This window comes from Cutaneotrichosporon oleaginosum (genome assembly GCF_008065305.1).
Source record: "Cutaneotrichosporon oleaginosum strain ATCC 20508 chromosome Unknown ATCC20508_contig02, whole genome shotgun sequence".
NCBI lineage: Eukaryota > Fungi > Basidiomycota > Tremellomycetes > Trichosporonales > Trichosporonaceae > Cutaneotrichosporon > Cutaneotrichosporon oleaginosum.
The window spans coordinates 663,326-687,728 of NW_027072171.1; the positions used below are offsets into that span (position 1 = coordinate 663,326).

At 61.9% G+C, this 24,403-nt stretch overlaps 9 protein-coding genes across 9 annotated transcripts; 6 read left to right on the plus strand and 3 right to left on the minus strand.

The window, feature by feature from the left end:
* Positions 1-2,373: 2,373 nt before the first annotated feature.
* On the minus strand, positions 2,374-3,998 carry COLE_01958 (uncharacterized protein; the record flags this gene model as incomplete). The annotated part of the gene is made up of 3 exons (XM_065626179.1): positions 2,374-3,188; positions 3,219-3,607; positions 3,640-3,998. 3 exons carry the CDS (start codon positions 3,996-3,998, stop codon positions 2,374-2,376), a joined length of 1,563 nt encoding a protein of 520 aa, XP_065482448.1.
* Positions 3,999-4,948: 950 nt separating this feature from the next.
* COLE_01959 (uncharacterized protein) lies at positions 4,949-6,364 on the minus strand (the record flags this gene model as incomplete). Its single annotated transcript, XM_018420740.2, has 2 exons — positions 4,949-5,068; positions 5,108-6,364. 2 exons carry the CDS (start codon positions 6,362-6,364, stop codon positions 4,949-4,951), a joined length of 1,377 nt encoding a protein of 458 aa, XP_018280774.1.
* A 334-nt stretch (positions 6,365-6,698) lies between these two features.
* COLE_01960 (uncharacterized protein) lies at positions 6,699-7,571 on the plus strand (the record flags this gene model as incomplete). Its single annotated transcript, XM_018421234.2, has 4 exons — positions 6,699-6,815; positions 7,030-7,079; positions 7,117-7,294; positions 7,350-7,571. 4 exons carry the CDS (start codon positions 6,699-6,701, stop codon positions 7,569-7,571), a joined length of 567 nt encoding a protein of 188 aa, XP_018280773.1.
* Positions 7,572-8,447: 876 nt separating this feature from the next.
* COLE_01961 (uncharacterized protein) lies at positions 8,448-9,726 on the plus strand (the record flags this gene model as incomplete). Its single annotated transcript, XM_018422504.2, has 5 exons — positions 8,448-8,857; positions 9,018-9,158; positions 9,203-9,389; positions 9,526-9,627; positions 9,706-9,726. 5 exons carry the CDS (start codon positions 8,448-8,450, stop codon positions 9,724-9,726), a joined length of 861 nt encoding a protein of 286 aa, XP_018280772.1.
* A 1,209-nt stretch (positions 9,727-10,935) lies between these two features.
* On the plus strand, positions 10,936-12,827 carry COLE_01962 (uncharacterized protein; the record flags this gene model as incomplete). The annotated part of the gene is made up of 2 exons (XM_018421233.1): positions 10,936-11,305; positions 11,491-12,827. 2 exons carry the CDS (start codon positions 10,936-10,938, stop codon positions 12,825-12,827), a joined length of 1,707 nt encoding a protein of 568 aa, XP_018280771.1.
* An 864-nt stretch (positions 12,828-13,691) lies between these two features.
* On the minus strand, positions 13,692-15,013 carry COLE_01963 (uncharacterized protein; the record flags this gene model as incomplete). The annotated part of the gene is made up of 2 exons (XM_018425945.2): positions 13,692-14,335; positions 14,371-15,013. 2 exons carry the CDS (start codon positions 15,011-15,013, stop codon positions 13,692-13,694), a joined length of 1,287 nt encoding a protein of 428 aa, XP_018280770.1.
* Positions 15,014-18,664: 3,651 nt separating this feature from the next.
* On the plus strand, positions 18,665-20,663 carry COLE_01964 (uncharacterized protein; the record flags this gene model as incomplete). Its single annotated transcript, XM_018420270.2, has 2 exons — positions 18,665-19,336; positions 19,398-20,663. 2 exons carry the CDS (start codon positions 18,665-18,667, stop codon positions 20,661-20,663), a joined length of 1,938 nt encoding a protein of 645 aa, XP_018280769.2.
* Positions 20,664-21,460: 797 nt separating this feature from the next.
* Positions 21,461-23,466, plus strand: COLE_01965 (uncharacterized protein; the record flags this gene model as incomplete). Its single annotated transcript, XM_018426487.2, has 5 exons — positions 21,461-22,864; positions 22,904-23,044; positions 23,077-23,283; positions 23,322-23,397; positions 23,429-23,466. 5 exons carry the CDS (start codon positions 21,461-21,463, stop codon positions 23,464-23,466), a joined length of 1,866 nt encoding a protein of 621 aa, XP_018280768.1.
* Positions 23,467-23,725: 259 nt separating this feature from the next.
* Positions 23,726-24,394, plus strand: COLE_01966 (uncharacterized protein; the record flags this gene model as incomplete). The annotated part of the gene is made up of 4 exons (XM_018422503.2): positions 23,726-23,815; positions 23,940-24,191; positions 24,224-24,296; positions 24,333-24,394. 4 exons carry the CDS (start codon positions 23,726-23,728, stop codon positions 24,392-24,394), a joined length of 477 nt encoding a protein of 158 aa, XP_018280767.1.
* Between the last annotated feature and the right edge of the window lie 9 nt (positions 24,395-24,403).

A 24,403-nucleotide genomic window follows, 5' to 3' on the forward strand; every position in this document is an offset into this window, starting at 1 on the left:
CGGTGAAGTCGCCAAGCTTTTCCGCTTTACAGGTGGCAAGTCACGAACCGCAGTTTCCCAGGATGTCGAAAGTGTCGCCCCTGCTTCGTTGAGTATAACCGGCGTGCTTCGCGTCGCATGCGGGCGCATCATAGGGGCATGAGTTGGATTGCGGAATCGCCGAGTTTGCGAACCTCGCCTACCGGATGCATGCTTCCGCCTGTATGTCACGGATAACCAGTATTGACGCCCCCAACTTGGCAGTGGCCAGGAATCACGTGGGCATGAGGAGTGAAAGCGGTTCCCTTTCCACTCGTGCCGCTGTCGGAGACGCCACATCCGCCACAGTTATTGTGGATTGCTATGTGCTGCCTTGTCGACCTTCCCAGTGTATAACAGCCTGCCCCACATCTGCTTCATCTCGTCGTTGTCACAATGAAACAGGGAGTGTTGTGTGGCGGTCTATTCGCTATCACTGGTCCTGAAATGGATCTCATATTGCCCACCCAACCCTCCTTCTTCCTATAACGACATTACCGCTCGCAAATGTGACTTCACTGGTGGCCTCGATGCAAATGTGTGGGAGGGGACAGCCCGCAGAAGGACGAAGTTTTTAGTGCCCGCTCCATGCCTCTCATTCTGCTCTGACAGCTGGGCCAGCTAGGCCAGCTCCGAAGATATGCTCCTGTCTGTCGCCGCTAGGGTCGCCTCTGAGCAAGCGAGAGCCGCGTTCCGAGTAGTTAGGCTCTGTAACTGTCAGCCCAGATCTTCGTTGGCCCTCACGACAGGCTCGTGGCTTGAGAGTAAGCCATCTTTGAGTCCATTTTTAGAAGTGAGTCGGCCATTTTCTGATAAGAGATGGTCAATCTTGCTCGTCATCAGCTCCATATCGGCGGAGAATGATTCGTTAGATTCCTGGAGGCGCTTTTTATCGTAGGTGATGTCTCTGATTATACTCTGGAGGTGCGCGTTATCTTTGATGAGGGCATCGGTCTTTTCGGTGAGAAGCTTATTTTCGGTGGCGAGTTGCTTGTTCTGTTGGAGCAGGCTGCCTTTCTCTGTGTTCCAGGCTATCTCCATGTCGATTGCGCTTTGACGAAGCGCGCCGACAATCACTTCTTGTACCACTGCAAAATTAATCTCGAGTTCGCATTCGGTCTCAAGACGGAAATTGGCACGTTCTTGGACAGCCAGCTGGGACTTAGAGTTATGCTTGATGCGATCGGCCATTCGCTTGTACTTCGCTCCGAGGGCGATGCGCTGGTGATGCGTGCGGATCTTGGCCTCACTCTCGACGGCTGTCAGAGCAGTCTCCAGCGCCTTGATCCGCGCCTCTGCGTGGGCCAACTTCGATGTCTCGTCGTTCTTGTTGGTGGGCTCCAAGGAAGATCCTAAAGGGCTTACTGGCGATTCTCGCCCGATATCTGCTCTGATGTCACAAGGAGGTGTGCTGAGGGTCGCGATGACGCCAGCGAGCGAGGTGATCGTGTCACTGAGGGAGCGGAAGGTCGCTTCGAGCGTAGTGGCGCGGCCCTCCTGTGCGAGGGTTGAAAGGGCCGTGCCGAGGGTGGCAATAGAAGCGGCAATGGAGGAGACAATGGAAGCGACAATGGAGGCGGCACGCTCAGGCTCGGTTGAGACCGTCGGGGGTTCAGACGAGCCTGGTGTCAGCTGGTGTATCGTAGTGTATGGGGGCCTTACTCATAGTGGAGACGGTTGTGGTGGTCGAGGGGCTCTGCGGAGGGGACTCGGTGTTGCGCATCTTGAGAGAGATGGAGAAGATTGAAGAGAGCGATGAAGAGAAGTGGCGAGATTAGTGTGACGTGGAGAGTGAGAAACGCTATGGGGCGAGAGGAGGACACGCGAGGGCGCTACCTCGGATGTGAACTGCAGGTGACCAACGCTGCACACCTGTTGCTTGGCGACACGCTTGGGAGGATCGACACCTCCTGGGCCCGCCGCACCCGGGCGCGAGATCTTCGGAGCTGCTGTTGCAGTGCGGTAAGGTGGACGAAGCTGTGCGATGCAACCTCCTGATGGACCGTAAGGGTGGCGCGAGGAAACTAGCGGGGCGTAAAACGATCCAGCGGCCGCTACTCATCAAACCTAGCACCCACTGAGAACGGGGCAACGAGCGTCAGAGGATATGATCATTGGGAAGCTAGAGGAGACACAGGAAACAAGTCAGTTGTGGGGCGTAAGCCGCACTCGATACCATGTGACGGGCGGAAAAGTCATTCCCTGCTGATGCGCACTGAGATCACTGCTGATTGCTCTCCGCCGCCACAGCACCCCACCGATTCGTCGTACCGAGCATATCGTCCATCGCCCGACTATCGTACAGAATCCCTTCGTCGCCGGTACTACATCGAGTAGATGAAGAAAAGCTGTGTGTCAGCTCGGCAAGTCCCTCCTCACGAAACGTACCACCCACGAAATGATGACCATGGAGACATACTGGCACGCCACGATGATGGTGACGGGTCGGTATCGCTTGAGACCTGGCAGCTCCTGACCTGTGGCCTCGCGCTCCTCGTCAAACTTGAGGCGCTTCTTCTCGCTCATCCGCAACGTGTGGCCAAGCATGCGCCCGTCAAGCCAGTCGAACACGGGCCCTTCAAGCACCTGCCACGCCTTGATGGCGATGAGGACGTAGATGACGCGGTCGTACGTCTGCCCCGGCGTCGCGTCTTGGATGGCGCCGCAAGCGACCTCGAGAATGACGTTGTTGCAGGCGATCAAACTTGAGAAGAGGCCGTATGCCGTTCCGATGAGCGTAGGGTCGGGGACGAGGATGGGGAAAGACGCGATCCATGGCAGCACGTTGAGGGAGAGGCCGAAGGACGCGAGGAGGATGGGCGCGATGGCGTTGACCTTGGTCAGGCCGATGAGGGCGAAGGCGACGACGTAAATCGCGGCTCCGAACGAGACGAAGGGCATGCGCCATCCGACCTTGTCGAAGAACATACCGAGGAGCGGCACGACGACGATAACAATGACGTTGAGCAGCGAAGAATAGTATCCGCCAGTGAGGGCGGTGGTGCCGCGCGTGCGTTCCTGTATGTCGGTGAGGTTGGCGGAGTACACGGTACGCGCCGAGTTCTGGAACAGGTGCGTGCCGGCGAGGATGAGGTAGAAGACGGGGAGGCGGAGGACGTTGAGCACGCTCGTGCGCATGCGCGCGACGACGCCCTCCTGTGTCGCGAGCCCTGCCGCAATGCGCTGCTGCTGCACCTGCCGGCCCGTGATGGGGCGGTAGCGCTGGGGCACGACGCGCCGCTCGAAGACGAGATACGCGATGACGATGAGCGTGCACGCCGCGCACACGATGCTGGGGATCCACAGCGCCCAGCCGTACCACCCGCCGAGGCGGGACATGGGGACAGCGCTGACGCGCGCGATAACGACCGTGACGGAATTCCACGCCAAGTCAAGGGCGATGACCGTAGCCAGCCAGCTGCCGCTGAACCAGTGCGCGTATAGCTTGCTCTGGCAGATCTCGAGGACGATGGAACCGAGGCCCATGACGATACGACCGCCAATCAGCAGTTGGTAGTTGTTGGAGCTCGCCGCTCCCGCCGCAATCGCTGATCCGAGGACGGTGAAGAAACATGCGCCGATCGCGCCGCTGCTGTCAGCCATGCCTGAGAGTGAGCTCACTAGATGCTCCCGTAGTAGTCCATGACTGTGCCGCCGATGAGCGGCAGCATGGTGTTGACGAGGTTGCTCGCCGTGCTGATCGATGCGAACTGGGCATTATTGATCTTGAGCTCGCGCACAAACGTGCTCTTGAGCGGGCCGAGGGTGCTCTCCGCGAACGCCGCGCCGGTCGTGAAGAACAGGATGCACGACAGCGCGATCAAGCGGTACTTGAGCGGTGTATCCGTCACCTGCAGAGGGGTGACATTGTCGGCGTACACCGAGTCCTCCTTTTTCTCGCCCTCGACAGGCAGGCCGGTGTCAGAGGTTTGCGTGCGTTGAATGTCGTTCAGCTCGTGTGGGTGGGCGAGCACAGCCATGCGGTTCGCGGTCGCCATGGTGCTGGGGATGGGAGTGGGCGCCAACCGCCTCGCCCACTATATACCATGAAGCTTTCCCATCGCCCGCTCGTGGAGCGCTGAGGAACGGCGCTAATGAGTCTCAACATCACGGCAGTTCGCTGTGGTGCGGAACGATATGGTCGCGAGGAGACGATGGAATACGCCGGCTACTCTTGGCAAATATAATTTCGGGCGACACAATGCGACGGCGTCTTGATTGGCTTCACGCGACTTACCTCGGCGAAATATTCTTCTGTTTCGAGATGGGATTGGGCTCGTAGTCGCCGAGCGGCTGCAAATGGTGGTGTTTGAAGTCGAGTGAGTCACACGTGCCATGTCCAGGCAGATGCCAAGAGGACGGATTGAGCGCTGAGCGCCCTTGGCTTTCATGTGGCTTCATTTTAGCAGGGGTATCATTCGGCCGCTGGAAGGTGCGTATTGGCCCGGATCACTCCGCCACATCCTCCGAGATCTTAGAACAGGCCCGGAGGGAGGTCTGGGCCTCAGCAGGCCGTCGCTTCCTCAGTTTATGGTGGGTGCAGACGGCGTTGGATCTCGGTTATCAGCGGTTCAAGGCGTCGATCGCGCAGAGCCGACGACATGACATCAAGACGGAACATCGCGTACCCAGATCTGCCGACATCGACAGTCACGTTGATGAGATACCGGCCGAAGAAAGTGAGAGCATCTGCTGGGTGCGATTGGCCATGTCTGGCTAGCCGTGCTGCGGATAACGGAAGTGTCAGGAAGAGCGCTCACCAGGCTCAGCTAATCTGAGGCGGCAGGTATGGAATGGCAGTGAGCGATCCGCAGAATCAGACCAAGGAGAACGGAATATTGAGGGCAACTTCTGGCGCGACCTCAGAGCAGGTACCAGGCCACTTGGAAGCGTGTGATTATGATACATGTGTCACCGACGATGAGGGGGCCTACTTCTTCTTGCGGCGGGCCTCGTTGGGGTTACGCCGCCCGTGTCCAATAGCAGGCATGTTGTGGTTCCCCTGCCGTCCCTTGCCGCTCATCCCCACAGTCACGATCTCTGGCAGCCACTGCGGTCAGCAGTCTTCTCCACGCAAGAAAAAACTCACGTCGGGGTCCATCCAGCTCCCATCACCCGTCGTAATACGCTTCTCCTCACGACGACGCTCGCGCTCGCCGGCGCGCACAGCCTCCTGCCACTCGGCCTGGTCCTCACGCAGGATCAGCCCGCTACCGCCCTTCTTCTGGCCCTTGGCGGCGCCCGGCGTGGGCGCGGGAATCGAGTACTTCGTCCCCCGCGTGCGGTACTGGAAGTTTTTCTTGAGGTGCACCGTCTGTTTGCCAGTCACACTGGAGGTGGTGACGGTCGCGCGGAGGAGCGACGCGTTTCCGCAGCTCGGGCAGAAACGCTTGCTCGAGTCCTTGCAGAGCTTGAAGCACGCGTGGCACCGCAGTACGTAGGACTTGACCCGCGAGATCCGCTTGCCGCCCTCTCCGACCAGACCGAGGCCCATGCCGAGGAGCACGTTCTGCACCGCGTAGTCGCCTGTCATGGCGGCGGCCGCGAGCGGGACGGCGGCAGCGCCAGGCGTGGCCGGAAGCAGACCGAGGTCGCGGTTGCGGTGCTTCTTTACGTTCGAGGGCGTGATCCACTCGCCCTCACCGTCGTCCCCCCAAGCAGCGGCAGCAGCGGCGGCCTTGGCGTCAACAGGGGCCTCAGCCTCGGGCTTGGACTCTGCCGACTCGGCTTGCGTGGCGCTTTCCGTGGCTGAGGTCTGCGAGTCCTTGGGCTCGGTGGAAAGAGCCTCAACGCTGCGGGCGACCTCATTGACCTCGTCTCCATCGTCAGCGGGTGCGACCTCCACCTCCTCTCCGTCGCTGCTGTCGTCGTCGTCCTCGGCCACCTTCTTGTCGTCCGCCTTTGTCTCCGCCTGGCCCGGCCTAGGAGGGAGGACCTGCCCCGGAGTGGTCCGCACGCCTGCCTTTCCATTGACCGCCACCTCCCACTGCCACGTAAGGGCGATCACTCCCAAGTCGGTGGAGGAGAGGACGTTGAAGTCTCCGGTCTTCTTCGCGAATGCCGTGACGGCAGCCACGGCCTCGGCGGTCGGAGGGGCAACGCGCACATCTACGCCCTGAAGTGCAAGGCGTTCCCAGTGCTCGCGCGCGCGGGGGTCGCGCAATTCCGCGAGAACCGCCGGGGTGGTGTGAAACGTCTGCGCGAGATGGCGGAGTGGTGTGAGGGAGAGGAGGGGTCCAGCGTCGAGGATCAAGTGCTGGATGCCCGATGCGGGCTTCGATGGGCCAGCGGCATCGGCCACGGCAGGTGCGTCTTTGGCAGCAGCGGCTGCGGCGGCGAAGTTCATGATGGTGAGGTATGAGCAGCTCGTGATTCTGCTCGCCATGGAACCGCCATCTCTCGAAATTTCTGGTGGCAAATGTGTGAACGTAATGCCACGCGAAGGTCACGTGATCTTCAGAAGGAGACCCCATGCGGTCTCCACGATTGCTGACCTAATGCTGCGGCTGCGGAGTGGTGACGTAAGGAAGGGGTTGATTCGCCGTCGCCGACGGTCTGCCTTCCCTGCTCATTTCGACGTCGGTCCACATCGTTAAAAGACCATGGGATTGTACAACTACGCTCTTGTCGCTGCTCCTCTCACAGTTGTTGCCATTGTCGCCCCACGCTACTACACCGCCATGTTCAACACCCTCAAGAGCCTCGTCACGAGCGAGAAGCTTCCCGAGACTGTCAAGTCCAAGTCGTTCTATGACCTCAAGGCGACGCTGCCGGGCAAGGACCGCGTCCTGGACTTTGTGAGTGATATGTGGGGCGGGCAGTTCGCCGGGTTGGGGGTGGCATCGTACAGCGACCGGGGGGCTCTGCGTTCGCGTGTGCGCTCTGCTGCACACGGTGATCAGCTGAACATCCGCGAACGACCTCGCATGCGTTGCTGGATACCTGCCTTCCTCATCGTGGACAGATGCCTCGTCGCCACCGCACATGCGCAGTGCATTATGCTGACTCCAGTCCACGTTCAAGGGTGACGTCGTCCTGATCGTCAACACCGCCTCCAAGTGGTGCGTACAAGTTAAGAAGCTTAGCTGACGCGCCCAGCGGCTTCACGCCCCAGTTCACCGGCCTCGAGAAGTTGTACAAGGACTACAAGGAGCAGGGCTTTGAGGTTATCGGTTTCCCTTCGAACGAGTTCTTGTCCCAGGACCCAGGAACCGACGACGAGATTGCTCAGTTCTGCCAGGTCAACCACGGCGTGACGTTCCCGCTGGCTAAGAAGGTGAGTACACGGCAGCGATCTCCGGCGTAGTTAGCTGCAGTAAAGCTGACTTCAGTCTGAGGTCAACGGCAGCAACATGAACGAGGTGTTCGCGTGGCTCAAGGCGCAGCCCGGACAGAGCACGATCGGATCCACCGCCATCAAGTGGAACTTTACCAAGTTCCTGGTCGACCGCAACGGCAAGGTTGCCGGGCGCTTCTCGCCCTCGACGACGCCCTCGCAGATGAAGTCTGAGATCGAGAAGCTGCTCGCCCAGCCCCGCCCCTCGTCGCTGTAATGACTCGAGTGACCCAAATATGTTTATAGAGAGTGGCAGTTTAGAGTGGTTACTGTGTTGATTTAATGTCGTGCGGATGCGACGGCGCATCTTATCTAACTTCGAGAAGTCGGACTGAATTGCGTTATCCATGCCCCGTGATCCCGTGATCCCCGGACCCACAAGTATCTTACAGCTTATTATAGCTGGCATGCTCGGCGCGAACGCCTCCGCCTCGGTGCCGAGGCTGCAGCCACGGCCGGTGTGCGCCGAGCGGCGCAAGGCGGCGGCAAGGTTTGATAACCGCCGGAGCCGGGAGGCTCGACTTTGATCCTGCCATCCTGTGAGTGATCAGGGGCGTCGGGAAGCGCCACCACTCCCTTCCGCAAGCAAATCTGGGTGGGCGACTCGGCATCTCCAGAGTGCGCAGAGCACACATCGCCCCACTCGAGCATGCATCAGACGACTAGACGTCACTCCCGCCAGCCCGCACGGTGTTTGTGTGCACTAGTAGTCCGTAGGCCGTAGGAGCAGGTTTTTGCCGTGCTGGCCGTGCTGGGAGGCATGAAAGGCGGGGCGCGTGAGTACATACGTCCGAGCGCTGCTGGCAGCAGGCAGGGTGGAAGGCAGGAAGGCCGTGCCTTTGTCCGTTCGTTCCGTTGTAAACGTTACCCCCCTCCCCTTGCTCGTCGCGCTTCGTTCACAACATCTTCCATCTCCATCTCCATCGACTTGGTCTTCAACCACGACACGCTCCTCGTCTTGGTCTTCATCCTCCGTCCTCATCTCGACCTCCCACTCATCGCGTCGCCACTCCGCGGTCGTCCCCTCATCTCCTTTCTCGGCCTTTCTCGGCCTTCCCTCCATCTGATCCTCCCCCGTCGTCCCCTCTTCACGATGGCATCTCCGCCCGCCTCCCACCCCTTCATGCGCCAGCGCATCGGCTCCACTCCATCCCCACCCGGGAGCACGCCCGACGCGCCGACCTTTGCCTCGCTTGGCCCGTCCCCGAACACGACACGTGCCGGATCACGCGCGGGCGCAGCGACGCCCTCAGGTTCCGATGTGCGCTCCGAGCTCTCCGCCTCCTCCCCCCTGCCTCCTCCACGCCCCGGAACGGCTTCGCGCTCACCACGTCTTGGTCCCAGTGATCCGGCGATGGAGCCAGAGGCGAACGGAAAGGCGGACCCGGCGTCGCGCAGGTCGTGGGCCGACGGGCTCACAGTAGAGCCAGAGGCGCCCCGAAAGCTCAGTCGGTGGGAGGAAAAGGTGCAGGGCGACCTTGCCGGGTGGCGCGGTGGACATGGGTGAGTTGACGTGGCTGGCTTGGACGGAATCCTCTGCGCGGTGTGCATTTGAGCGCATCCTCCGAAGGAAGAGTGCGCGACCTCGGGATGCAGCTTGAAATCGCGCCTGGAGGCGTGAAAGGGACACTGGTTGGGTAGAAGAGAACACGTCTAACCGCAGAACACCACGTTCTTCCGTCCCCCAGCCCGGCCAGCCGAACTCGACGTACTACGGTCAGCCGCCAACGGGCATTATAGGCCGCGACCTCCCGAAAGAGATTGTACGCGTGGACCGTGAATGGAGCCTTGGCGATATTTGCCAGTGAGTGAACAGGTCGTGTCGAAAGGGGTTTCAGCTGACATCAGGTTCTCGACTGCGTTCCCCTTGGAGCTGGAGACGCGTCTCGATGCCGCGACATATACGAAGCTCATCGAGAGTATCAATGCGCCATTGCGCGAGGCGTACTCGGTTTCTGGGGCTGTCGTCGACAACCTCATTGGGGTATTGACGTGGTGGACATCCCTACTATGGCGCACGAGCCATTTCGAAAAGGTGGGTACCTTGCCTGGCACTTCAGATGGTGACGGCGCGACTGTGCGCGAGGCATTGTTCTGTGACTTCCGTTTAGGTCGCGGTCGTCGATTCCTTGGCGTTGACCGAATTGGCAGTTGGGCAGAGCTGACGGCAGGAATTGCGCCGGGCTGAAGACATCATCGAGGAAGCAAACACGACGACGTTTAACCGCGTCGGCCTCAACATCCTATCGCCCCGTTCCGTGGCGCTGCAGTATGTGAGTATTTCGCCGCGATGAGTACGGACGTGATCCCGGGCGCCGATCGAGCGCCGAGATAGGGCACGCTGACGCCAGCTTGAGATCGAGTATTACTGAATGGATCTTTCTTCCGCTGTATAAGCTTATAATGTACCTGTTGTTACTCGTTACTCGATCTCCGAGCGTCCGGTCACAACCCTTCTCTCCGAGAGAGTCGCCATGCCGCGGGCAACGAGCAGACTTCTTCACCGAGAGGCGCTCGCCAGGTGACACAGAAGGGCGAGCTAACGACGAGCGCAACTACGGCCTTCATGCTGACCGCAGGCTATAGCCGCAACCCTCCGGCAACCGTGCAAGATTATCCCGCCTCCTTTCACCACCTGACCGCCGCCACGAAACCGCCGCCACCGACGCTCGGGCTCGCTTGCCCCCCAAAGTTGCGCGTTTCGCTCCGCACCATGCAGCAAGGAGGTGACAGTGTTCATGACATTCCTCACAACAGCCACGCACACAAGCACAATGGGTGGACGACCGGACTTCGCGTAGCCCAGCCGCGTCCTCGCCCATCGGCTTTGTCTTTGACCACCTGCTCACCATCGAGGACAAGCACTAATCACTGTATTTCTACCAACTCCCACTCCTCCAGCAGAAGCTCACCACACTCTCATTTTCCTCCCACATTCCTCTTGTCAGATATAAGAACCCAGTCAGACAAACACAAAAAAAAACCCACCCCCAACCCCCTTCACCACAGTTTTCGAACCTCTTCTTCTCCTCTCCTCCTTTCCCCTTCCACTGCCCTACATGCGCAGTGTGTCGCTGGTCCTCGCGGCCCTGGCCGCGATGGCCCCCCTGGCGGCCAGCGCGCCGCTGCAGGAGGCCGACGCCCCGGAGGACCTCAGCCCTCGCCGCTGGTGGCCCAAGCCCAAGCCCAGACCCAAGCCGACCCCGACCCCGACCTCGCACATCCCCACGCTCTCTCCGACCTCCTTCGTCACCACCGACTACTACTGCACCTGGAACATGGCCGGCGGCTGCTACAACAAAGCCCCCTGGTGGCCCTCCATGGAGGAGTACGAGGTCTGGTGGAACTACTTCATGGACAACCGCGTGATCCACCCGGACGAGCAAGCGTGGTTCGGGCTCATCATGTCCATTTGGACCTCGGAGGACGCGCGATACAGCACGGACATGGCGTCGTACGCGTCTTACACCTCCTCGTTCTACGCCAGCTATTGGTCGAGCTACTCGTCCGCCCACCCGGGCATGAAGCGCTCGTTTATTATCCCCACTCCTGTCAAGACTATCCCGGACATTCCTCCCACGATGCTGCCTGTGCGCAACCTCCTCCTCCGCCAGGAGGAGCCCGCCGCCTCGCCGGCCGCCTCTGCGGGTTCATCTTCCCCGACTCCCTCGCCTGTTGTCTCTGAGACGCCCCCTGCGGCTCAGCCTTCTTCCAACGCCACGGAAGCTGCCGAGCCGCCTGCTGTATCGGTGTCGAGCACCAATGCGACCGTTGCGACCACGCACCGCAAGCGTCGCATCGCCGTGGTCGGCGCTGGCGCATCTGGATCAGGCGCTGCGTTCTTCCTGGCCCGCGCTGCGCGTGTCGTCGAGGCGCAGCTCGGTCTTGCTCCAGGCTCCCTGCTTGAGATCGTTGTGTACGAGAAGAACGACTATATTGGAGGCCGTGAGTGTTTGCAGTGTGCCTTATTGTCCCAGTTGCTGGAATTGTCCCAGTTGCTGGACTTTGACTCTTGCTGCTTTGTGTTTCTGGTTGATCTTGAAACATTTGTGCTGCTGTTGAGACATTCAGGATGCTGTGGAGACATTCAGGAGGCTGCTGGGATGCCTTTGCACTTCGAGCTTCGCTGATGCCAGGCGCCGTTACCGTGACTGAGCCGTTCATGGGCGAGAAACTCGAGCTCGGCGCCGCGATGATGGTCAATGCCAACATCAACCTCCGCAAGGTCGCGGCCAAGTTCCACCTCCCCCTTATTGCCGCCCCTGGCGGAACCGCTGCCCGTATGGACATGTGGGACGGCAAGAAGGTTGTTTACTCCAACACGGGCGTTGCGTGGTGGGACAAGCTTACCAGCGGCATTCGTTATGGTTTCCTTTCGCCGCTTCGCCAGGCTTCCGCTGTGACCAAGTTCGTCGAGCGCATGGCGCAAGTCTACTCGCCGTCGTTCCTCGCGCAGCGCGGCACCGTCAACTCGATTGAGCAGTTTGTCGCTTCGCTCCAGCTCGGAAGTGAATACACCAGCCGCTCGGCGTTCGAGTGGGCGACCAAGGTCGTGGGCGTCTCGGCCCGCTGGGCAAACGAGATGATGGACTCGATGACGCGCTCCAACTTTGGCGCGGACGTTACCCAGGTGCACGGCATAGCCGCTCTTGCTGGAGCCTCGGTCTCGGAGGGCGCCCTCTTCATGTACGGCGGCAACAACCAAATGTTCCAGGCCATGCTGGCGGACAGCGGCGCTGATGTCCGCCTGTCTACCGCCGTTACGGACATTACTGCGGCTCCCGGCGGCGGCTACATTGTCTCCTCGGCCAACGCGCCAAGCAACACGACCTACGACGAAGTGTTCTGGGGCAATCCATGGCACCTTAGCCCTGTTGCCAAAGGACTCCAGTTCACCACGCCCATCCCCCCGCAGGAGTATGTGCGCCTGCACGTAACGTACGTGGGCACCACGGCGACGACGCCGCCGCCGAAGTACTTCAAGCAGGGGTCCAAGGTAGTCATGGCGCAGTCGATCTCGACGACGGGCGAGCGCGCGCGCGGCGGCGGCGACGCCCCCGCCTTCCAAGTCCTGCTGTACCACCTGGCGTACCCGATGTCGAGCATTGTCCTTCTGTTCTCGCACGAGACGCTGTCCGACACCGAGATACGCGACATCTTCGGCGACACCATCACCTGGACGCACCGCAAAGAGTGGGACGGCGCGTACCCCCTCATGAAGCCCACGACGGTGTACCCGCCCGTGCAGCCGCGCGCGGGCTTCCACTACCTCGCGGCGATGGAGCCGTGGCTGTCGACGATGGAGACGCAGACGATCAGCGCGCGCGAGGCCGTCGCGCGCGCCGTCGACGCGTGGTGGGGCCTCGGCGTGGCGCAGTGCGACGCCGGCTCGAGCTGGGACCTCGCGTGCGAGCCCGCGCCCCCGCCCGCGATGACGCTCGAGGAGCTCTTCAACTCCATGGCGGGGCAGTAGACCGCATAAGCGGTGGACGGTTATAATATATGCATGTGGATTCTGAGCTGATGGTGGTGTTGTTTGTGCCTCGGCGTGGAATCCGCTCAGAAATTCAATCAAAGCGCCACTCCGGTACTCCGGGAGGTGCCACTCAGAATTCCAATCAAACTGCAGAAATCGATCAACGCTCGGGCCGGCGCTACTCTGTCGCCGGCGTCGGACGTGTCGCCCATGCTGTGGGGACATGCAGCCCTCCACGTGGTTCGCACAATCCTGTGTACGAGTGTACGGATGTACGGCTGTACACGCTCTTGGGCTATCACGTGGACAGAACCGGCTCCGACCACGCCCAGAGAGCAACACTGTAATGACGATGAGTAGCCGCCACGAGCATCCGTTCCGCGGCCACTGCGCCCGCCCCCGCTCGCCCATCCCCCACCTGGCAACGCAGCCACGCCGAGCCGACCGGGGCGCCAAGCCCGTGACCGTCCACCCGTCCATCTACCGCAGTCCTTCGGCGCCACTGCCTCCGCCACCGCCACCGCTCGGACTCGCATGTACCGTGTCACCCTGTTGCTGGTACACTCAGAAAGTGCATGTCCGGAGTCGACGGCTGGTCGGCTGGTCGGCGCGTGGCGTGCTTGATCGCTCCTTCCGACGTCGGGAGGTCATCCGGCTAGCTCGGCAAGGCCGTGTGCCTTTGGCCAGGATTGAGTGGGATGAGTAGAGGAGAACGTGAATGTCACGGGTACATGAGCTCGTCGTCAGTATTCGATGGGCTGGACGGAGCCGTGAGCTTCCAGAGTCGCTCTTCGGCAATGCCAAGGCCTCTCAGCGGAGCTCGGCGTGCCATTGAGCCCCATACAGTCTAGCGATACATGTCTACTCCGCCTTCTGCTTTTTCCTCGCGGCCTCCTCCTCCCGTTCCCTCTTACGCGCCAAATACCGCTCTTTAGCGCCCATGCGCCGCTGTGCCGCGGCGCCGTCGTCGCCCTCCCGCCGCCGCCGCGCCGCCTCCTCCTCTTCGGCGCGCCGCGCGGCGGCGGCCGCCCGCTTCTTCTCCTCCTCGGCCGCGATCTGCTCCGCGAGCCGCTTGCGCTCGCGCGCCATGCGCTCCTGGTAGCTCGCGGCGGCGCCGACGGCGCGTGAGACGTACGGCTTGGTTTCTGGCGAGGTGCTTCGTCCCAAGAGGGAGGGGGGCAGCACGGGTCCGGGCTTCTTCGTGATGTTCAGCCCGGCTTTCAGCAGCGAGCGCTTGTCCACGACCTCGCCGTCGTCGTTGATCTCGATCTCCTTGCCTGTTTCGGCGTGGATGGTGCGCGTGCCCGCGCCGAGCTTGGCCGACTTGGCTTCGGCGGCCAGCAGCGGGTCGTACTCCTCCTCGTCGGGCGGGGGGCGGATCGCGAGGCTCGGCCCGGCCGGCTTCGTCGCCGCGACGGCGGCGGCGTGCTTCGCCGCCCCGTCGTCCAGCATGCTCGCGTACAACGACGTCAGTCCGGGCCCTTTATTCGACTTGCGCATCGCCTCTGCGTGTCAGTCTCCAGCTCCTCCCCCGACATACCTTCGCGCTTCTTCTCCTCTTCCTCGGCCTTGCGCACCTCCTCCATCTGTTTCTGGTATGCGGGGGTGACGAACTTCTCCTTGTCCGCAAACTCGTCGCCCTCGGCCGCGCGCTCGCGCTCCAGCATCTTCTCTTCCGCGCGCAAGCGGTCGAGCTTGCGCGTCGCGGCGGCGGCGAGGAAGCTGTCGATGTATTTCGGGCCTGTGGGGGCCGCCGCCTTCCGCGCCTCCGTCACAGCGGCTTCGGCAGCCTTCATCCCATCGTACACGCCGTCATAGTCGAACACGCTCGCATCGAGCTTGAGCGCTTCGTCGCGCGCCCTGCGTTCCGCGCGGGACAGGAGCTCGCGCTTCGCGGGCGGGGCGGAAGGCGCGGCGGGCGCAGATGGGGCATAGAGGTTGGGTGTGCGCGTGTCCTTTGCCTTCTTTACCGGCAGAGCGATGTCGTCGTCGGCGTCGTCGAACGCCACTGGTTTCGCGGGTTTCGCGGGTTTCGCGGGCTTCTTCTTCGCCTGGGCCATCAGGAGCTCCAGGTTGGACATGCCCGCCGCGGGTGCGGGTGCGGGCGCGGGCGCGGGCGCGGCCGACGGCGCAGCCTCCGCCCTCGGCTTGGCGCCGAAGGAGAAGGAAATCTTGCCGTCCATGGTGAGGTGGATGTTGGGTTCGGATTCGTTGGAGTTGACGGGTTGATCGAGTTGAGTGGCGACTTGCGATGCGGGAGCAAATATGAGGTGGAGGTGGAGGTGGAGGTTGTCCATTCATGCTGAGCGGAAAGGCGCTGCTGATGAGCAGGAGCACAAGTAGCGCTCGCAGCTTGGCACTGCTGGATGATCGAGTACTTTGCTCTACGCATTGACATGAAGACTCTCGTATTTGGAGTGCGGTTCGCAGATTCTCCACTCGGTCGAGCTGTGACTCGGTATACCAAGTGCACTAGTCTCTGCAACAGGTCCATGACACGAAGCCGCCTGCGGTTCCCTTGGACCTACTCATGCATATGTTGTGGTGGTGCTTGGACAAAGATCTCACGTTAATCCCGCGACAGAAGCCGCGGCCAGTGCAATACCCGCCCTCCGTGTAGAAGCGACGGACTGTCGCCGACTTTGAGCAGATCAGAATGCCCGGCACCCCGGGCCGTACAATGGGACTCCCCTCGCTCCATCTGACCGATTGTCCGCCGCAGCTTCTGACTCACTCGCTCCTTGGGGAGCAATGTACGTGGTCCGGTTCCCCAATGTGACGTCTGCAAGAGAAGTTCGAATCCAGGAGGTCCAGGAGGGTTTGGAGCATATCTGCTGGGCTTAGACGCAGAGTCTACTCATGCACATGGTCGGCCGAGATGAAACAGTCGCGGCGACGACGCTGCGTCCTCTCGAGGCGTATCTTAACGACCTGCGCTTATCTCCTCTGGCGGCTATGGCGGCCTCGACGCTTGTCCTCACCGACCCACTACACGCGTAATCACGCCGACGGTGACGGTGACGCCGACGCCGACCTCGCCTCCGCTTGAGATTGGCCGGGGCCGACGGCTCGCACAATGCCCGGCCTGGGACGGACGTTGCATCGATGCGACGTTCGGCAGGCACAGTCCCTTAGGCACATGAGTCGTGGCGGGCGGTCGTGGGGCCGGGCGGGGCCATGGACTCTGCGTCTCGTCTGATGGTCGTATCGTCGGGTAGTTAGAGGCGCCAGCATCGATTGAACATCTGCGATTCGGATCTGCCAAGCTGAGCAGCCGACGAGTCGTTGAGCCATCAGTCGCAAGGATGGGTAAGAGTAGATCGCATCGCATCGGCCGAGACAGCTCGGGCTCTCGAAACTTCGCCCAAGATACCCCGCACCCCCGAAGCCTATCGCAAAGCCAAACGACATTTGCTTCTCGAATTCTCGAACCGTCTTGTTCCCGGCTCGGCTCGGCATGGCGTCGAGCGTCGCAGCCGGAAAATTGTACAGGCCACGCGGATGCCGGCAGCGCGGGTGGCACTTGAAGCTTGCCGAAGCTTGCCAAAGCTTGCCAAAGCTGTGGGCCCCGTGCCTGTATCAGGTTGGGGGGAGGCATGGCCAGGCCGAGCGCTCGTCAGTCAGGAAAGATAGGCTTATTGACGGAGGGGAGTGCGAGAATGCCCGTCTCGGACGCTGCTTGATCTGCTCGACATGTGGTGTGTATAGCGCGGGTGGGCTGAGGATCTTGGGAAGCTCCGGTCGACAAGTCGGTCTGGATAGGGGTTGGGCCAGTTGCCAGTGGGGGCTGTGGGCTGTACTGTTGGATGGGCAGCGACATTCTGGGCCCGAGACAAGCTTCCGAGGTACATTGTCTTACGCGTTGTCCCAACCGACGACGAGAGCGTAAACAAGCATGCACATGGTTTGGGGGTGGGTTTAAACGAAAGTGATGGTGCGGGCCTTGGGCCTGCTTGGCGATGATGTTGACGCTGACAGTATCGCGCCGTCGCCGTCACGCTGCGCCCGACAATTGCGGCAGCCTGCGTCATATGCGTCATGAGTTGACGGCGAGGTCGAAACTCGAAACACCCGTGCCCAGTTCTGGAAGAGCTGGGCCCATGCTTGGCGTCAGTTGGGCACTTGGTCGGGCACATATGCGAGGGGCTAGCTCTGTGATCGTGTTTACCGGGGGGCTCTGGGGTTGCTGAGCGACAGCCGGGCAGGTTGAACGAGTGAATGAATGGAAGAGATGCCGGCAGCGACGCGACCTTGAGCCTGCCTGCCACCTGCCACAGTCCTGCCACAGTCCAGCTGCCCCACGCGTGTTTGATCGTCGCCAGAGGATGGATCGGCGTGCACATCTCGGACACACGCCACACAGCGCGCATCATGCATCACATGTGACACGAGGGGGGGGAGGGGGTTTGTCATGAAACTGTTGCGTGGTGGATGCTCCATCAAGCGTTGAATTGACGCGGACGAAGAGGATGCGAGTTGTGCAACGCGGAGTAGAGAGCACAGAGCAGAGAGCAGAGAGCAGAGAGAGGATATAGGACATAGGGATGGATGTAGATCCAATTCACCCGGGGGATTGCCGGTTGCGCCGGTGGACGCGTTTCTCCTGTGTTTTCCCTGGGCTTTCCTCTGGACCCTGATGTCTGTGTATTGCTTCATGTGCCGGAAGCTTTAGGTGTGGCGCCTTGAGTCATCATCACGAGCAGTGGCGGTCGCCGTGACCGAGCTGAGCTCGAGCGGACTGCACGGGACAGGCCGGAGTGGGGTGGACTGGACTGTACGCTACAGTACAGTACATCTGCACATCTGATGCCCCAGATCCCTGCCTCAACTAGTCACGCTGCTCTCCGATTGTCTGGAGCGAAAAAAACTTGCGCTTGGAGAGTCTCAGCAAGGTTCGGGGTGCCGTTATCCCACCCTTTGCACAGATGCACCGCAGCCCGCAGCCCACAGCGACCACCGCCGTTGACCTGTCAAGCCGGAAGACTCGGACCAGCGCCGTCTGACGAGAGCATTATGCAGAAGCGCGCGCGCGCGTGGACGGGGTGAGGTGGATGCGGGACGGAGGCGGGCTGCTGGCAAAGTGGACATCTTCAGGGTTTAGTGCACACCAGTCGCGTCCGGCCTACCCCCAACCCTGAAGCTGATCCCTTTGATGGGAGGGGTAACGTGCCTGTTTCGTGTACGTACACCGCACAATCCACACTGGGACCAAGTGGCCGCCTCTTTATTGCACGATTGCAGGGCGCTTCATCACTCGTCAGATGGACCTTGAAGATATACTGGGTTTGGGACGAGGGGAGATGATGCATGCTGACAGAGGACCCAGAGAGGAGGAGGAGGAGGAGGAGGAGAGTTGGTACAGCAGTCGCAGTGCACAGACGCCAAGAGGGGCGCAACTCCCCCTGCGCCCCTCCTGCGCCCCAGCCTTCCTTCCCCCCCTTTGCTGTGATGGCAGGAACCCTGAGTCGCAAGAGGAGGCCTTTGACGCTGTCGCTCTCGTCCTCGCGACCAACAAAACACCTCTTTCTCTTTCTCCTCCTCCTCTCTCTCTCATTGTCTTTCATACTTAATCCCCCACTCATCCTCCTCCCCCCCGAGGTCTCCTCTCACTCCTCTCCTCTCTCCTCTTCACGACCTCACGACCTCGGTCACGTCTCGGCCCATCCGACACCCGCCAAGGCCACCCCCGCACCGGCACCACACTCTTTTGCTCGCCTCGCGGTCTCTCTCTCACCATCTCTCTCATCTCTGCGTTCGCTGGTCGACGCAAACACACACTGAGTGTATCCCTTATACCTACATACAAATACTAGACTTGGTCTTCTCTACCCAGCATGCTCTTCAGCGTTGCCACCGCCGCCCTCGCGGCTCTCTCCCTCGCCAACCCGGTCGACGCGGCACAGTTCGTCATTCCCGCCGCCACCCTCGCCTCGACGCGTATCGACCCCATCGTCAACCCTGGTACTATCGGAGGCCATGTCCACTCGCTCATGGGCGCATCCAACATTCGCGACGTGCTCAACACCCCAGAGGAACAACTTCGTGCTCAGTGCAGCTCGGCCAAGGTCCAGGACGACAAGTCGAGCTACTGGGTTCCCACTCTTTACTACATCCGCAAGGATGGCACGTACGAGGGCATGGCTCACCAGACCCGTGTTTACTACACGTTCTCTGACCAGGTCACCCCTTGGCCCTCGGGCATGCGCATCGTCACCGGCGACGCCATGAACCGCAACATGCAGCGCTCCAAGACCCGTGGTATCAAGATGGACTTTGCCGCACTCCCTCGCGACAAGTGGGAGATCTACCTTCCCAACACCACCACCCACCCCGGCTTCCCCGGTGGCCCTCGTGCCGGCATCGCTTTCCCCTCGTGCGGCTGGGCCAACCAGTCGCTCGACTCGGACGACCACTGGTCGCACCTCGCCTGGCCCATCAAGACTGGTGGTGGTACCATCTGGGAGGCTCCGGACTCGTTCGAGTGCCCTGCCTCGCACCCCATTCGTGTGAGTGTTTCACAACAGCTTGTGCCGTGCACAGACGCCTAGACATCCGCTCACACAACAGTACCCCGGCCTGTTCATCGAGACCAACTACTACCCCTCTCCCGCACAGGAGGCCGAGTGGGGCACTCGCTCGAACCACTTCATCTTCTCCAACGGTGACATGCTTGGCACTTCGTACCACGCCGACTTTGTCAATGGCTGGAAGCCCGAGGTCCTTGCTCAGGCCCTCAAGACCTGCAACGTTGGCGAGAACCTCGCTGCCTGCGCCGCCTTCCAGGCTGGCGGCACTGACGACACTACCAAGAACAACTGCCGTTTCCAGGGTATGATCCCCGCCGAGCAGAACGGTTACCAGGAGCCTCTTCAGCACCTGCCCGGTTGCAATCCCGAGTGGCCCGCCGACGCTGGTGACGAGAAGCCCTCCGACTGCCCCTGGCTCAAGGCCACCCCCGGTTTCACTCCTCCCAACGCGTTCTGGTCCGAGTCGCACCTTGAGCAGACCATGCCCCTCGCTGTCGAGATGGACCCCCGTGCCGAGGCCAACTGGGACAACTTCACAAAGGTCGCCGGCAAGAACGGCAAGCTCTCCGCTTGGGGTGAGGACCAGGGCTGGGGTCGCTTCTTCAAGTTCCTCAACAAGGCTTCCGTCATGATCGGAACTGCTCAGGACGTTGCCGACAACCTCAACATGGACACCGCCGTCTTCAAGAACTCGCAGGTCCCTGGTATGCAGGACGCCTCGGCCTGGAACGGCATGCAGCCTCCTACCATTGTCGGCGAGGGCGCCCACCGCGTTCTCCAGGTTCCCTCGGGTGTCGGAACCCGCCTCGCCAACGGCGGCGGCATCCCCACCGATGTTCCTATCCAGAACAACGCGGCCGAGACCCCCGCAGCCAACGCGTCCACCCCCGCTGCCACCCCCGCCGCCGGCAACGCATCCAACCCGGAGGCTACCCCCGCCCCTGCTCCCGCGCCCGCTCCCAACGCTGTCAACGGCACCGGACAGGTCAACACTGAGCAGCCCTCGGCGAACACCTCGAGCTCGGACTCTGCCGGCACGCCTGCCGGTTCGCCTGCTGCCTCGCCCTCTGCCTCCGGCCCTGCTCCCAGCGGGAAGCCGCTGGAGCTCCCCGGCGGTGCCAACAACCTCGTCGCCCACGAAGACGGCGCCGACGTCCCGTCTGCGGCTGACCCGTCGGCTTCGGCTGCTCCGTCCGAGGCCGCCCCGTCGGCCGCTCAGCCTCCTGCCAGCACTGGCACCAAGGCGGCCGGTGGCCACAAGAAGTGCTCGCGCCGCCGCCGCCGCAGCGGCCTGCGCCTTCACTAAGCCCGCTCGTGACGTCTGCATTCAGCTGGCTGCCTGTGGACAGCATGCGCGCTTGTTTCGAGTAGATCTCACCTGCCATTTCGTGATCCATCTCGTACCTCGGCCGTTGGCTGTGCTGGCGACCGAGCTTTCGTATTGTACATGAGTCCTGGGGGCGAATGTATACAGTGAATTTTTACGCATGCTGCAGTCGGTGCTGGCTGGAGTGTTGTTGTTGGAATGTAGGATGTGGTGAGAAGCGAGTGTGACGGAGAGCGCAGCGTGAGGCGTGACGAGCGGGATCAAAATGAGGATCTGGGCAAGCATCACTGTTGTTGATCCTGCGACATAACATTATCCATCTCCACTCGCATCATCCTCCACGTCCTCCCCCGTCCTCCTCCCGTGTCCTTGTGCATCCGCGCCTCATGCGCGGATAGCTCTTCGACTAGTTTCGCTGCCCCAGGCAGCCAAAGTCACCCCGACATTGCAGAGCTAGCGCGACTGACTTGTTTTCGACCATGTCCGTCTCACCCACCACCCCCGTCGCGGCACGCACGCGTTCCCGCCGCTCCGTCGACGCCGCGCACGTCGCACAAACACGCAGCCGAATTCCGACCGCAACGCGGCTCCGGCCTGTCGAGGAGGAGAGCGTGCGCGGTAAACGGAAGAGCGACGGCGACGGCGGGCGGGAGCGTAAGCGGCACTCGGGAGATGCGTTGCACGACACACCGTCGGTGCCGTCTCAAACCACCGCGCCGCCGCCGCCGCCTCCATTGACCACGCTCTCGACAGCTTCGGCCGTGCCATCGACGTCTATGCCCGCGCCGCCTGTACCGGCGCCGCCAAACCCAGCACCCATCGATGTCCCGCCTCCACCACTCAATGTCGCACCCTCACTAAATCCCCTCGCACCAACACAACCAGCCTTCCCATCCACCTCCTTCGCCCCCGTTTTGTCGCCCCTAATCCGTTCCATGTCCCGCTCTACACCACGCAAGTCCGATGATGGTGACACTGTGATGGCTTCAACAACACCCTCACGCACATCTTCCATGAAGAGCACAACACCCTCCCGCACGCCCTCGCGGACAACAACTCCAGGCCGCTCGCCCAGTGCGCGCACACCCACACGCACACCCACACGACCCCCGACCCCTGCGCGCGACATCCTCCGCACCGACCCAGAGAACGAAGGCAAGGTGGCACGTGTCACCCCACGCCCTCCGACGCCGCCACGGCCGGTGGCACGCACGCCTGCACAGGGATACTTTGGTCTCGGGATGGGCACGCCGAAGCGCCCCCGCTCGCCCCGTTCGCCGAAGGATACATTCAAGGCTCCGCGCTTGCTTGAGGGAGACCACATGCGTCCGCGCCAGACGTCGCTCTCGACGTTCTTCACTCCTCAGCCACCTCGACATATCCCAACGCTGCCTTCCACGGTGGCGGCGGAGCGCAGAATCGCTCCTCTCCCCCGGCTGCCCCCGCTATCCGCCAAGCCTCCAAACAGCCGCCTCCCTCGCCCGCCAGTGACGCCTCGACTGACTGTTCCCGTGCCCTTCGGCGGACGAGTGGGCGAGAGCACTGCTGCATCGCTACTCAAGTCCACCAAGCGGCCAGACAAAGCCCTTGCTGCTCCCGCTGACGAGGTGTCCGAGGCCAAATGTCTAGCCCCCACTCCAGCTCGCAAGACGGCCCTCCCTGTTCGTAGGCCATCTACACGCTCGACTACGGCCCCAGCCCGCCGCCACCCGTCGTATCCCTCATCACTAGGCTCTGGACCACCCGCGCGCCAGACCAACCGAGTCGTCTCGAACCCGATCACCACCCAGCCAGACTCTATGGAAATCGACGAGTCGAGCGCGCGTCCAATTGCATCTGAGCCTACACCGCGTCCTTCCGCCTCTGAACCTCCCCGCCTTTCTGCTCGAGCGTCCGAGCCCAATCGCACCGTCGTGCGGCCCGACGTCGCCCACAAGCGCGACAGCCTCAGCATGCCCTCCCGCCGCGAAGGGTACGATGACACGGCGCGCAACCTCTCGGCCCTTAACGCTGCGCTCGCCAACCTCCGCATTCCTTCCAAGGCGCGCGAGACAGACTCTGTTCGTCCACGCCCACGCCCACCCACGCCAACAGTGGCGAGCACGCCCGCGCCAGCGCCTACAGCAGTGACATCTACCCCGCGACCCCGCAACCTTTCCTCCAGACCTCCCCTTGCGCCCGTTGGTAACCTCAATGCGCGTCCCACTGACGCACAAAAGGATAAGGGCCGCCTCGAAAGCCTGATGAACACGGAGAGCAAGCTGTTCAAGGGCGTGACGGCATACGTCGACGTGCGGAACGAAGACGGCGTCGACGTCGGCTCGAGCTTCGTCGAGATGCTGCGCAACGGGGGCGCGAGGGTGAGTCGCTTCTCCGAGCTTGCTAACGCCAGGTCGTGTCGCGCCCGACGGAGAGCTGTACGCACTTCATCTACAAGGGCGGGCGGCCGAACACGGCCGCGTTCTGGCGACGGATGGACGCCGCGCGGCGCCCGCACGTCGTCGGCCTCCGCTGGCTCGTGAACAGCCTCAAAGCCGGAAGGCGCGAAGACGAGGTCGAGCACACGGTCGACTTTGCGCACGAAGTCGTGTTCCAGAAGGCAAGTGGCTGGGCGGCGGGGCTGGCGACTGACGGCAGCGCACGAAGAGCATGGAGCCCAAGGTGCTCAAGCGGCTGGGGCCTATCGCCGAGGCGCCGTTCCGCGCGTACACACGTAAGTCGCCATTGGGGTAGGCTGACGGCAGCCAAGGTGTCGTCGCCGCTGCGGCCGATGTACGAGTGAGGGTGTTCTGTATCCATCCGTTTAAATGCATGTTGCCGGCGATCGCCGGGCTTGTTCCATTCCGTACAACGCGATCTGCAGGTATGCTTGACGCGGCGGAGCGGTCGATCGCCGCGCGCGTCGCGGCCAGAAATCGCGGGCCGCGCGGCTTGTTCAGGAGCAGCCGGAGCAGCCGGAGCAGCCGATGCCCGTCGGCCTCGTCCCGACGTCATATAAATGCTATTCAACTGTCTCTTTTCAACCCCACTGACCACTGAACATGGCTACCGCTCACATCACCCCCGGCTTCACGCTCCCCGCCACGTTCCCCGTCATGGGCGTGGGCGTTGTTGCGCTGCTGTTTTTGAATGTGAGCTCATTCATCACTCCTCCACTCCTCTACTCCTCTACTCCTCTACTCCCTCGCCTTCGCCCTCGCCGTCTCCCGGCGCTTGTCCCTCGTCTTTCTCCCCCCACCCAAACCCTAACCCCAGGTCTTCCAGCTCCAGAACGTCGTCAAGGCCCGCAAGGCCGCCGGGGTCAAGTACCCGGCGCTGTACGCGTCCGAGGAGGAGGCGCGCGCCGACCCCAAGAAGAAGCTCTTCAACTGCGCGCAGCGCGCGCACGCCAACACGCTCGAGTACCTCCCCACCGTGCTCTCGCTCTTCGCCTTCCTCGGCTGCTTCCACCCCAAGCTCGCGACCGGCAGCATCCTCGCGTGGACCCTCAGCCGCTTCAGCTACACCGTGCGCGACGCGCCATACTGCGCTGACACCAGATCGGGTACTCGTCCGGCGACCCCGCGAAGCGCAACGCCGGCCTTGGCCGTCTCGGCCTCCCTGCGCTTTGTGGTGAGTCCCGATGGGAGGAACAGGAGCTGATGCCAGGCCTCATCTTCCCGACGATGTATGTTGTTGGCGTCGAGGTGTACCGTCTCTTCCTTGCGTAGATAAGAGAG